At 35.6% G+C, this 13,415-nt stretch overlaps 1 protein-coding gene across 10 annotated transcripts in view; it reads right to left on the bottom strand.

Annotated features, from left to right (window-relative positions):
* The window catches only part of DST (dystonin), a 443,403-nt gene that overhangs the window by 127,473 nt on the left and 302,515 nt on the right, over positions 1–13,415 (bottom strand). For 6 of the 10 annotated variants that reach the window (XM_069487494.1, XM_069487495.1, XM_069487498.1 and 3 more), the window contains 4 exons: positions 13,125–13,213; positions 12,052–12,187; positions 1,721–1,873; positions 147–380 (listed from right to left, as the gene is read on the bottom strand). In XM_069487494.1, coding sequence (XP_069343595.1) covers positions 147–380; positions 1,721–1,873; positions 12,052–12,187; positions 13,125–13,213 — 612 coding nt within the window. Of the gene's footprint in view, positions 1–146; positions 381–1,720; positions 1,874–3,103; positions 3,338–4,503; positions 4,654–4,830; positions 5,047–5,192; positions 5,343–5,471; positions 10,962–12,051; positions 12,188–13,124; positions 13,214–13,415 lie in introns of all 10 variants that reach the window. The other 4 variants (XM_069487492.1, XM_069487489.1, XM_069487491.1 and 1 more) reach the window with 1 other exon arrangement.

Below are 13,415 nucleotides of genomic sequence, written 5' to 3' on the forward strand. Positions count from 1 at the left end.
GTCAGTTCCATACCTAGAAACCCAGAATTCTAGCCCTTGGTGCTAATCATTACTTACTACCACCTGGTTTCCCTTAATAACTCAAGTAGCAGTTGAGCTAATCATTGTTGACATAGCAATAGTGTGCCACATATTTGAATAAAGACCTTTTCAGTTTCTTCCTTGATTGCTGTCGTCACAACTTTATCCAGCTCCTTTTTCGACTGTTCTGCTTTTAAATTAAGCTGTTCACACTTTATCTTAGCTTCATTAAGTTTCTGTTCAATCAAAGCCTTATCTTCTTGTGACAGCTTTTCACCATTCTCTTTCAAGAAGTTCTCTGTATTTTTCACTAGTTCTGCCAATGCCTGTGCACTTCCTTGTATATCATTCTGTAATTCCTTATAAAAAGAAAAAAATATTAAATTATTATCTATTTAACTCTTTCAGAGGTGTAATTGTAAAACGAGGAGAAAGCACAGAGATGAAAGTCTAGCCCACGTAGTTTGAAAAACAAATTCAATATGTTAACTTGAGTTGGTTTACTTAAATTATGATATTTAATATAATTTAAAATCTCAAACATTAAAGAAAAGCATGGCTTTTCATGTTTAACAAAAGAATGTAGTCTGTGAAATATTGAAAACACTGAAGCATTCATTATCTAATCTATACAAATTTGTACGCACCAGATTTTTAAGCTTGTAAATATATGATAATATTTATTGTTTCTAAACCTTTATTTTTAAATACATACCTACTGCTCAGGATAAAAACAAATAGTTTCCCCAGTGAACTAAGATACTTTCTTCATCTAAACACTAGCCTCTATAATATGTTATGTTTGCTTCCTTGCCCTGGCTGCTAGGAAGCTCAAGATTAAGATCTCTCTTCAGTAGTTATAGTGTTCCTCTGTCTAGATTTCTCTATGTAATTTTTCCTCTTCTTTTCTCCCTTTATTATGCATTTTAATTCCCTATATTATACTGTTTGAGTTTTAATATTATTTCTCTCCATACTTTATTTTAACCCTCAAATTTTTCTGAGAGGTATCTGAATCAAAAGAAATCCCATTAATTGAGCCATTAACATGTGACATTAACTGTGCTAGTGACTTACACAATATTTACTTAACTTCTACAATAAAATAGCAATGGAAGTATGACCAGTGAAGAAACTGAGAATCAGAGAGATTAAGTTATAAAGCTAACAATGTATAGAGTCTGGAATTTGAACCAAGAGCTATCTAGTTACAATGAGAATGTTTTCTCTCCTGATCCCAAAATAAAGATATCTTTATTTGTCATTTTCATTATTTTTTTCACCTTCCTTCAATACAAAGGAACAAATTGCAGAGAAAAAGTAAAGAAATATGAAGGAACTAAGAAAGAGAAAGAACTCAAACTGATGGCTATTATTCCTGATCTGCATGTGAGCAAGTTGGTCTTAAATCGACCCAAATTTTAATTCATCACGTGATATTTCCGTTATCAAATCTCCTTTATATCTCCTCCACTCAGCAACTCTCACCAAAAAAGTGAAGAAAATTTCCTGGCTTGCTTGAACTTGGAAATCTCACTTTTAATATGAAGTTTAAAGCTCAAGCTCGGGGCATCTAAGTATGCCTTGCTTCTGAAATGCTAAAATTACTGGTATTTTTCAATAATCCTAACTACCTTCCAAATGATAGTAATCAAACCTATCATCAACACAGGGCTGCTGATACAAAACCAAATTCTACCTCTTGCTTGGACTGGTACTTCTTTAACTCAACTGTGCCGTCTCCAATCACAAAGGCTTCTTGGTGACCAATCAGCCGGTTTTCAGTTTGGGTGAGGAGATCACAAATGCCCTGGAGTTTCTCTTTGTACTCCTGCTGACGCTCTGCCACAATCTAAAGTGAGGAAACACCAAAACATCTTAAATGTGTGGTCATAAATATCACTATCATGCACCATCATGATAGCTCTTTATTAGAACACATTTTCAAGTTTCCTCTAATAAGCTTTCACAAGTATGCTGTAAACATGATAGCAGTGGGGTACAAACTGAGCAAGGTGAGACAGAACGTGAGCTTGTCCCTTATAAAAGGAAAGAGACCATGTTTAGATGAAACTGCTCAACAGAATACTGGCCATGCATATGTGTAAGAGATGGAACTTCTGACCAACAGGAAGAAACATCCCGTTTTCTTAAGCTCTTGAAAACTGCGACACACAGAATTAATTCTGCAAAAGGACATCAAAAGAGAAGTTAGTCGTGATTTGTCAGTTAACATATTTGATATGTGTATATAGGTTATCATGCTAGAGACAATGCCTGGTGCTTCAAGAAATAATAAAAGGAACATTGCATGCAATATTTTTACTTAATCACTATGTCTAATTGCAATCCTACCTCTTTGCTCATTGTTGCTATTAGCACGCTAATACAATTCGTTAAATCTTCTAAAAGATTAACTTAAAAAAATCAGTACTAACAACCTGCATCTTTCATTTTCCTGTTATATATACACTAATTATTCATCTTATAGATCATGTTTACTAAAAGTCTAACACATGCTAGGCAAAGTACAAAGTGTTTTTCTTTTAAATATACGTTCTTTTATCAATGTTCACAACACTACCAGATAAGCACTATTACTATTTCCAATTTCCCAGTAAGATAACTGAGCTTAAGCGGCTTGCCCTGGGTCACACGAGTGAGTAGTACAGCTGGGATGTAAACTAAACTTGGCTTCAAAGCCATGCTCTGAACTGCTTTGCCATTTCACCTCCCAGAAGAAAAGGAAACTCCTAACCTTCTTTAGCCATACATTTATCAATTTATTCCTTGCAGTTTCTGAGTGCATACATATTTTCTAGTCTTAGGGGAAAATTCAAGACTCTCACCTGAAATGAGTATTTTTGAGAGTCATGAAAATTAAAATCAACTAAATTGCAACATCATTATGGAAAAAAAGAATCTTTAAGTATATTGTTATACGCTGTAGGATCTCTGTGCTATACGCTGTCCATTAATGCCTTTACAGAAAATCTTTCCCATCATGCTATAATCCCTGGGTATCTACACTACAGTTTCACACTAAAAGCAAAGAATTCCAACTCCACAAAGAAAGGCAAACCTTCTGATCATCAAGATCTTGTTCTAGCTGTAACTGAGTCTCTAAACGTTCCACCTGAGTAGTTACTGATTCCTGTACATCCAGAAAACACTTCTGAGTTGTGTTTAAGAGCCCCAGCAGTTGTTTGTTTTGGTTGGGAGACAGATCTTGTGCATATTCAGAAATGAAGAACTGCACATCAAAGGCAGTAGTTTCCAGCTGCATTTTGGTATGTCCAAGTTCTTTTATTACATTCTGTGGACAAAGCAGTACAAGTTACCAGTAGAGAGCTAAGCCATGATAAATTTTACATTAACAATAATATTTTTAAAATATGCTTCTTATATCAGTGACTGAAAGGTTTATTGACTTTTTTGTTATTCGTCAAAAATCTATTCATCATCTAGTAATAGACAATGATAATTAATTGTTTAAATACTATGGTAACTGGTCTTATATGAAAAGATATATAACCTCTAAGAAGGTTACATCACACTTAAAATGACAAAAGGCAAAGATCCAATTTAGGTACATTTAGCACATTGAAGGGAAACATCTGCATTAAAATGTTTCTTGCTAATATTTACAACATCCTTGAAACTGTGGTAACACATAAACAAGACTATGGGAAATCTGAAATATGAATTAAATGAGCCAGAATTTCAGTTTTCTGACTTCCCAGGCTGGAAGCCTAACCATGTTCATGAGGCATTCTGTTCAAATTAAGAACTTGGGAAAAAAATCCAGCACGCCAAAAGGGACTAACATATAAATACAGTCATGCATTGGATAACAATGTAACAATATTTCAGTCAACAATGAACCACATGTATGATGGTGGTCTCATAAGAGTATGATACCATATTTTTACTGTTCCTTTTCTATGTTTAGATATGTTTAGATACACAAATACATTATGTTACAGTTGCCGACAGTATTTAGTATCATAACATGCTCACAAGTTTATAGCATACAAGCAATAGGCTATACCATAGCTATACCTTCTAGGTTCTTATAATTACAGTCTATGATGTTCACACAGAGACAAAATTGCCTAATGACACATTTCTGAGATGTAGCCCCATCATTAAGTGATATATAACTTTACTACTTATACTATTACGTATTTCTATCCTTATTTTTATATGACTAACTACTACTGTTACCCATTTATGTAACTAACACATAAATACAAATCTCAACATGTCAGTGGTAGTAAGAGTTTGATAAGGCATTTGGCATAGCAGTAGAATGGCATCCATAAAGTTATGATTATATTATAGTTGTAAACAAACATCTCTAGAGACAAAGAAAGATAATAATCCCTTATAGCCTTAGCAAAGTCATATTTTCTAAACATTAATTGTATTAAATCCATAGGTTTTTTGAATATATTATGTCATATTTATTTTGATACTTGCCTTGAGAAACTCCAAATTCTTCTTCACATGTTCTGTATCTTGAACATTCACAATCTCAATATCCTTCACAGATTTGCTCTTCTCTGATATCCAGTCTGAGAATGACTTAAGTTTATGCAGAAATTCTTCATGGGAAACTGCTAGTTTAGACTAGAAAATAAAATTGTGCATTCATTTCTGTCTGTCCCCCAAATTTCAAATCTTTACAAATAGTGATTCTAGTGTAAGAGTTTAACCCTCTAAAAATAAAACACTTCATCTTATGACTAAATTCTCAAATAATCAAATTTTCTTCAAAAATCAGAATTTGACATTTTATATGCCTACCATTTCAGAGTCGATTGCAAGCATGATCTGTTTCCTTCTTTCTGAAGACATGTTGCTGAGGGAAGAGAAGGCGGTCTGCAAACTCTGGTGGCTTACACTTAATTGCTCAAGACATCCTCTGGGAAAGTCACTGGGAACAGACTTTAAGAAATCTTCTGCCAACTTCATATCTTTTCTTAAAATAACAGCAATTGGAGCCAATCCCAATTCAAATGTCTGCAAAGAAACTTATCTATTTAGATTTACTGTTTAGTGAAAAACACAAATATAAACATGAAACATAAAAGTAAAGGGCTCTGCTTCTTTTTCCAAACCTAACATCAGCTGACTACCATCTATAAATAGGCGCAGACAACTCTTACCTCTAACTGTTTAAACTGATTCTTCAAAGTTTCTAGATTGTTATCCAGAGACTCCTGGTTGTCTAGAGGGGGTTTCATATCTTGAAGCAAAGCCAAATACTCATGCATTTTTTCAGTGTGCTGTAAACACTGCTGCAACTCGCTGGAAAACTAAAAACAAATTTGGATATTTTACTTCAATAGCCTTTATGCAGATTTTTTAAGCAAATCAAATATATAAGATTATTCTCAAGTGTTTCATGCAGGTACTTCCATAAGAAAATGTGTAAGTCAACTTACTTGTTCCATTGAGCTATCTCCAGAAGTCATTCGTTTCGACTCTGAAATACATTCCAAATGGTTTGGGGAATCATTACATAGCTCCTCAAGCTTCTCATCTCTTTGCAATGCTGATGCACACACAGCAGAACTTTCTAGTCCAATTTCTTCTGTAGTTTGTAAATTAAGAGAACAGTGACTTCCTTCTTTGCTTTTAAGATCACCAAGAATGTGTGGCTTTTCTTCCCCCATCTCAGAAGAAGTACATGCTTTTTGATTCAAATCTCCAACCTGTTCTACTTTTTCTGAATATCCGCCAGCAAGCAGCTTGCAGAAAATATTTTCAAGTTGCAGTGGAAGGACTTTAGATGTAATACCTCTTTTGCTGAGGTCATACTCCATTTGAGTTAATTCTCTCATCAATTCAAATGCTCCTGGAATCTTTTGGCTATGTTGATTTTGCTTCAGTATAGCAAGGAGAAGTTGAGACTTAAGATTTGCAACAGGATCATCTCTACTCTCCGATTTTAGTTCCGATGAACTACTAATGGGGGAAACTCCAGTATGGTCACTGATTTTAGAGTCACTGGGTATATTAGATGCTTCATTTACCAACTGTGATGTGCTAACCCTTTTAATTAAGTTCTGAATTAAAATCCTAGTGTCTACACAGGCTGAAGATTCTTCAAACTCTTGAGGATTCCTATGACTTTCTTTCAACCTGCTTTTTAAGATACCCTTTACATCCTGAACAAATTCAGGAATCTGAGACTCCTTTTCTTGGGATCTTGGAGACAAGCCTTGCTCTTTTGGTGGCTGTTTCTCAATTCTTTCTTTCTCACTGTTAATTTCTAAGGATGAGTAGTCAGTATCTAAAGTGTTACTGGAGTTATCATTTCTTATTCCATTTCTACAGAGCTCTGATGGCACAAAATCAGTATTTTTTCCAAGGTCTTCCACATTTTTAAGAGGTAAGATTGAAAGTGTGGTTTCTTTATTTGCTGGTGTGAACTGAAGAATTTCTGTTCCTCCTTCTGAGATGCTTTCTTCAGTACAAAGATCATTACTTTGGACCATCTCATTTAGAGGCGAGTCTTCTTGGAAATGAGTTGACTTCTCTTCTGCATTATTAACTCCTAATTGTAAATGCTCTTTCATGGGAGGGGCAGCTATTAAAACACAGCTTGGGACATTTTCATATGATTTCGGCAGATCTTTTGCTTTTATATTTTTAGCACAATGTTTTAAATAAGTAAATAAATCAGCCTCTTTTTCAGGTCCATCAATGAGTGAATGTTTCTCAGTATGTGTACTCCCTTCAGAGGATGGGATGTCTGAAGTAATGTCATCACTGATAACTTTGGAAACTGATGTGTCAAATATTTCTTCAAGGTTCTCAAACTGAACAGGACTTTTACCAACTGTTGTTTGTAGATTCTCTGGTTCATCTTCAAGTGCCACAGTTGCTTTTTTAAGGCTTCCTTTCTGATTAAGTTCTTCAGTGTTTGTGATTTGTGGAAGTGGAAATGGACTATTAACCAGATCAAGACCATCCCTTGCACTTTTACTAGGCAAAAGTTTGAGATATTTATTTTCTCCTTCTACTCGACCCTCTACAAGCATTTTTCCTTTACCCAAGTATGTGTTCTGAATTGATGTTTCATCTTCTGTTGGTGCATCATTTTTTCCATCTCTCCCTTTAATAAGATCTCTTCCATTTCCTTCATGATCTTTGTCAGTGACAGAAGCTATGGATGAAAAATGGCTTCCCTCAGCAGGTTCTCCTATTAAATTAGGCTCAGAATAAATGATTTTATCCAAAGATGAGTCAATTTTAGGTGTTACATTCTCAAAATATTGATCTCTACCTTTCACAGAGTCAGTAGATTGTGGCTCTTGAATCATCTTAACCTCTGTGTTTGTTAGATTATCTAATTCAGAAGTTGAACTGATATTATTATTATATGAAATATCTACAGGGTCAAAGGTTTTTTCAGATTCAGCATCTTTAATGGTAGGCAACAATATGTCCTTAAGTGTTATCTCATCATTCAACAGATTTTCTTTGCTTTTTCCGACAATCTCAGTTGTATATTCTGGAACGTTGCTTCTTTCAGTAACTAAGCTACTCTTACCAGTTGATTCCATCTGTAAAACATTTGCACTTTGCTGTTTTTCTATAAAACTATAATCTTGGCTTTTATCCAGGAGAATCTTTTTATTAATACTTTGACTTTCATCTTCGTTTTCCTTTTCACTTACAATGGAGGAACACAACTGGATATCCGTATCTTCAGTCTCATCTTGGCACCTGGGCTTTCTGTTCTCATCTCCCACTCCTCCTCTTCCTTCTTCAACACCAACATCGACATCACCATCGCCATGGTCATCAGCACTACCATCATCATCGTCATCATCCTGATCATTACTGTCACATATATAATCCCCATAACTTTCTTCACTTTGCATAGAATCTAAATGATCAGTATCAGATTGAAATTCTTGTCCAGTTCCATACTCTTCTTTTCTTCCTCTCCAACAGCCAGTGTCATCAAATTTTAATGAAGCACCGAAGCTCTCTTCCTTTCCTACAATTTCATAATCAGTCAAAGAGTCAGACTCATCACCTTCAAGGGTATTTGTGCATTCCCTTTCTAATATAGTTTCCAGAGACCGTCCGTTCACTTTCTCTGAGCTAAATGAATTTAAATGTATTCCTTCACCAGAATCTAATTGAGCTTTCTCCACACCTGTGAGAAAATCCTGAAGACATTGTGCTTTGCCCCTCACACTTGAGCTACCAACTAGTCCCTCCTGGGGAACCACAGAATTTTCATTCCCTTTGGAAACCTCATAAAAAACATCATCCGGAGAAGTCATCCCATCATTTTCCTCTCGCAGTGTGTCATAGTCCTCAGGTTGCAGACCATCCCGATCATCACCTTCAAGCAGCAGAGAATCATGGTCATCATCTTCAAACAAGGGAGTATCGTAAAAGTCATCGTCACTATCAGTGTCTGTTCCCGTGTCGCTCTTCTGACCATCCAGCAGCGACGTTTCATAGTCACCAGCACTGACAGTTTCTTCAAGCAATAGCATCCCACAAATAGGAGCTGCACAGGGGTACTCTTCTAATTCAGCCTCATTTTGCTCATCTTCAGGTTTCCACTGAGAAGCAGTATGTATGTTTTCATCCTCACCAGAAGTATATGAAATGTATTTATCATTGTGATATTGTACTTGAGGATTATGACAACCAGTATTTAAAGCTTTCTGTCCAGAGTGCTCTCCCTGTAAACTAATGTTAATAGCTGCGATTCCCAGAAACTGGTCTTGAAATTTTTCTCCCATTCTATGACCCAGTAACGTGGTTTGGTCACTGAATGACAATGTAGAGGTGTCACATTTATTTCCACTACTGTCTGGTGTGTGTGCATCATTAAAACCTCCCTGACTGTGCCTCAATCTGTCATGAGTTAACAAGGCACTTAGTCTGGGTGAATAGTCAAAGATAAGTGAATCCTTGTTTATATTATCTTCATTCTCTGTTTCATTCAAATCACAGAATCTAGTCGTTTTTGATTTCACGATAGGATTTGTTATCAAATCACTTGCAAAGTTTTTAATGTCTTGAGAATGACTACATTCATTTGCATGTTCATTAGTTTCAACTTGAGTTTGATTTTCACAGTGTTTAAATATGTTTTCAGAGTCATGTCTAAGCATGCTAACTTCTGCAAGTTCAGTCTGTGTTAAGTATGATACGGGATTGGGAACGCACACACTGGAGGAACTGTTAACTTTATGATCAATTGGTATTATATTTGCTGGGCTTTCTGTCTGACAAAATTCACTATCGATAACATTATTTCCCATTTCATGAAATTCTTCATCTATGGCACAGTTTTTATTTTCAGGGGTCTCTTCATGTTCAGGCTCTCTGCAATGACATTGATCAAAACGACCTGGTGAAACTGTACATTCAACCTTTTCTTTACTTGAAGCATTATTAAGAAATACACCAGGGAAGCTTAAGACATCAAGACAATCCTTTATGGGTGTGTCCCCATCTAATTCTGTACTACAGCCTTCCAGTAGCATGCCAACAGCTTCACCCAAATCTCCATCGTACAGCAAAAGCCTTTGCCCTGTATTTGCATCCATATAGCTATTTATCATCAAATAAGATAGGAATAATTTTTTAGTTTGCTCTGAGCTCTGAGTTGCCACTGGCTCTTCTCCATCAAAAACATCCTCTTCTTGCCTATAATCATGAACTGTGGATGGCTGGAATTTACAAAAAGAGAGCCATCTTCTGGCATTTTTACAAGTTTCTAAATCTCCTAAATCTGGCATTTTATCAGGTAGTATTATATTTTTTAAAATCAATGCTGTGTTATTATCTATAATCCCCAGCTGTTTAGCAACATCCAAACCAATGACTTGAGAACTTTCTGGAATATAAAGAGCAGCTATTTTCTGCCTGCCATTCAGGATTTTGTAGGCCAGTTCATTCGTAATCAACTCTTGCTGCAAGGATGAAGATGTGGGAAATATTTCACCAGAGTGGGGCCAAATGAGTCCAACGTAGCCTCGCTGAGCCTCTAGTACCAGAAGAGCACTACTGGAAGTGATTAAGTCACACTGGACTGCTTCGTCTACGGTTAAACGTTTGGCAGGGTTCGAGTGGATGATTCCACCAGTCTGAACCTGGTAGGTGAGAACACTGCTGGCAGTGTCTCTGTCAATCACCCCTTCTGCCACAGCTTCTTCAACAGTCATTCTCTGACCAGAGTTGCCATTGATCAGCCCTCCAGAAAGAAGCTGTGCCCCTAATAACCTAAACATGGTTTCACGGTCTATGAGACCTTCATGAGCTGCCCTTAAAATGCTTATGTTTCTTCCACATTTTAATGTTATTCTACCTCCTTCCTGTGGTCTCACAGGTAGAAGCCACATTCCAGTGTTCTCTTGTAAAATACTTCTTTGTACCATATCTATTAAAGACACCTTCTCAGAGGTGCAGGGGTCAATAAGATCTTTGCACATATTTTGTCTTTCCAGGACTTTAGAAAATAATGTGGAGGAAATCAAGTTCTGTTGGAAAGCCTTCTGTAGGGTCAACTGTTCTCCTGTGGCTGGAATAACCAGAAAGCCTGTGGAAAGCAGTATCTCAAGAACTTTGATGGCCATGGATTCTGATATCACGCTTTGAGCCAGAGCATCCAGTACTGGAATTGTAGTAGATGACACAGCAGAAATAATCTCCTTAGCTTTATTTAGTTCTTGGAGTTGGCACAGAATTTGTTCATCAATAAGGCCATGACTTTCAGCATCTTTAAGATCAAAGCACTTTTTTAATTCTGGTGAAATTAGACCAGAAATCATTAGCTGTGTCTCAAGCAACCTAATTCCTGTGTCATAGTCAATGAGGCCTCTTAAAACTGCCTGAAAGATGGAAAGGACTTCTCCAGTTGTCTGATCAACGGTGCCTGCAATCACTTTATCCAGCTGAAAGGAAAATACAAAAAATTTCAGGTCAGTCTGTCATACGAGGGTGGGCAGAGTTTCATGCAACTTAGGTTTTTTTTTTTTTTAAAAATTAATAATACACTTCAACATAAAAATCCTCTACTTACCAAGGTGCAGCAATGCTGTGAATGTTAGGCAGCTCAAATGCACAAGTGATCTATGTCAGTGATCTATTCAACAGCACAGGATGTGATAAAAGCTTTGAAAACAACATGCATCTGTGAATTGAAAACTTAATATCGTGTATATTAACAAGGTTAGTGAAGACACACAGAGTAGATGATGACAGTGAGAAAACAGAACACATACCTAGAAGGCAAATCATGCTTTCTGCACTTGGGTGAGATTAGAGTCTAGTGGCATGAAAGAGAGTATCAAACCCCATGCTATTGATGTTTACAGCATATGGACTTCCTCAAAGACAGTAAAAAACTAAGAAACCAGAAAAATTGTTACGTACCCCCAAAACATGAAAAATTATGTGGAAAGTATTCCCGGGAGTAAAAAAATTAAATATAAAGATAACTTTTTGAATATTGAAAATTATGTTGGGCATGTTGATATGTACAGTCAAGTTCAGAAAGTTTAAGTACCACTCAAATTTTAAATGATTTGTTATATTTTAAGAAGATGCTAGGGCATCCTCACTATAACATATGGCCTTGTATTACTCAAATAACTCTCATGGCTATCTCTGAAAATCAAACAAACTCCATAACACATCAATGTCACCTTTAGAGATGACTCACAGGCTCTTTTAAAATATCATATTATATAATATCTAATATACTAGAAGAATGGCTTTTAAAGAGAAGAGTTAGAAAAATGAATGATATCTTTCTTTTACCATGCAAGGCAGAGATTAAGATGTCACAGAAACTGATGATCAGCATGTGTAAGACTGCATTTAATAAACACCAAGATCTCCAAACATTTAAATAAACTCCATTCATGTTTTATCCATGTACAAAATTCAGTTATATTTCTTTATTATTGACATATATTTCCACAGCCATGCAATAAGACTAAGCTTCTTGAAACAGCTTCACGTTTAAATAAACAACATTACCTTTTCCTCTACCTTTATATCTCCTGAGGTTTGTGATTCTTGCAGTTGTTTCAGAGATTCACTGAATAATAAATTATAACCTTCTTGGAGAGTTTTCATTTGTTTTTCCAGTTCATTTCTTTCTTCATCTGTCATTCTAAAATAACCAGAAAGTATGAAAAGGGTAGCACAAGTCTTCAAGTGATAAAGATGATATATTCGGTTCAATAACTTTGCCACATGATTACAAAATAAAATACAACCTCACATACATATTTCTCAGCTCTTGGTATGAATGTATAGGAGTCTTTGCCTTGCCTGAGAAAAGCACTGAAGGAAAAGATGTAAACTTTAATAATATATTGGCACTTCTCAAACATACAAATTTCCAGAATAACAATCGCTATTATCTGACAGAATGAAAGACTCCATTGTTAGTCCTAAAACGGAAAAGGGACAATAAGGTACCATTTCTCAAGATGAAATTTGTTTCAACTAAAGGATAAATAAAGAGGAAATTTACAAGGAAATTAACCTGACTCTCTAATACAAAGTCATTCTGGAATAATCCTAAAGAGGTCATCCAAAAAGGGTTTAAGAAAAGGACAAATTCCTTCCTTGACTGAGGCATTGGTTGAAATATATGAGGTGCCTTTTTGCAAAAAGTAGGACCAAAATATGAGAAATCAGGGTGCCATAGGTCTCAGCTAAGAAAATTAAGAAGATATTACACATATTTTCCAAAAGGTAAGTAAGTCTCATAGAGTGCTACTTAGCATTAAAACTTAACTTGGAGACCTTATTCTATCCTTCACTAGCTATTAAACCATAAAACCTTTCTGGGCCTGTTTCTTTATTAGTAATGTATGGGGATAACAGGTACATTTCAGAGTTGTGGTAAAGACTAAAAGTGGCAATTAATTAAATTGCTAAGTTTATATTCCTTATGTTACCATATTAAGCAAAATGTGATTAGTTTGAGTTCCATTTTAAAAATCTCAATGAAAATCTTCCATCTTCTGCTTTGCTGAATGTTTTTATTAATAACAACCCTTCCCCACTTTGACTCAAAGAGCTAATGACAACCAACATACTTGTCTCCATGTTTAGCCAAAAAAAGCTGCATGGTTTGAAGTGTTTCAGATAATTGTTCCTTCTTGGTTGATATTTCCTCACTGGATATCTGTAAGGTAAAGAAGTCACATTCAAACTCTCCCCTCAAAAGAACTAAACAACACTAGTTTTTAAAGAAACTAATCAAATTTTAATGAAGACCCAAATGATGGGCCTACTTTCTGGGTGACTCAAGTCAATAATCTATCAGTTATTAGTAATCTATAGGCCTGGATACAAAAAGAGTACTTTATTTACAATGCTTGTTTAAG

This window comes from Eulemur rufifrons, chromosome 15 (genome assembly GCF_041146395.1).
Source record: "Eulemur rufifrons isolate Redbay chromosome 15, OSU_ERuf_1, whole genome shotgun sequence".
Lineage (NCBI taxonomy): Eukaryota > Metazoa > Chordata > Mammalia > Primates > Lemuridae > Eulemur > Eulemur rufifrons.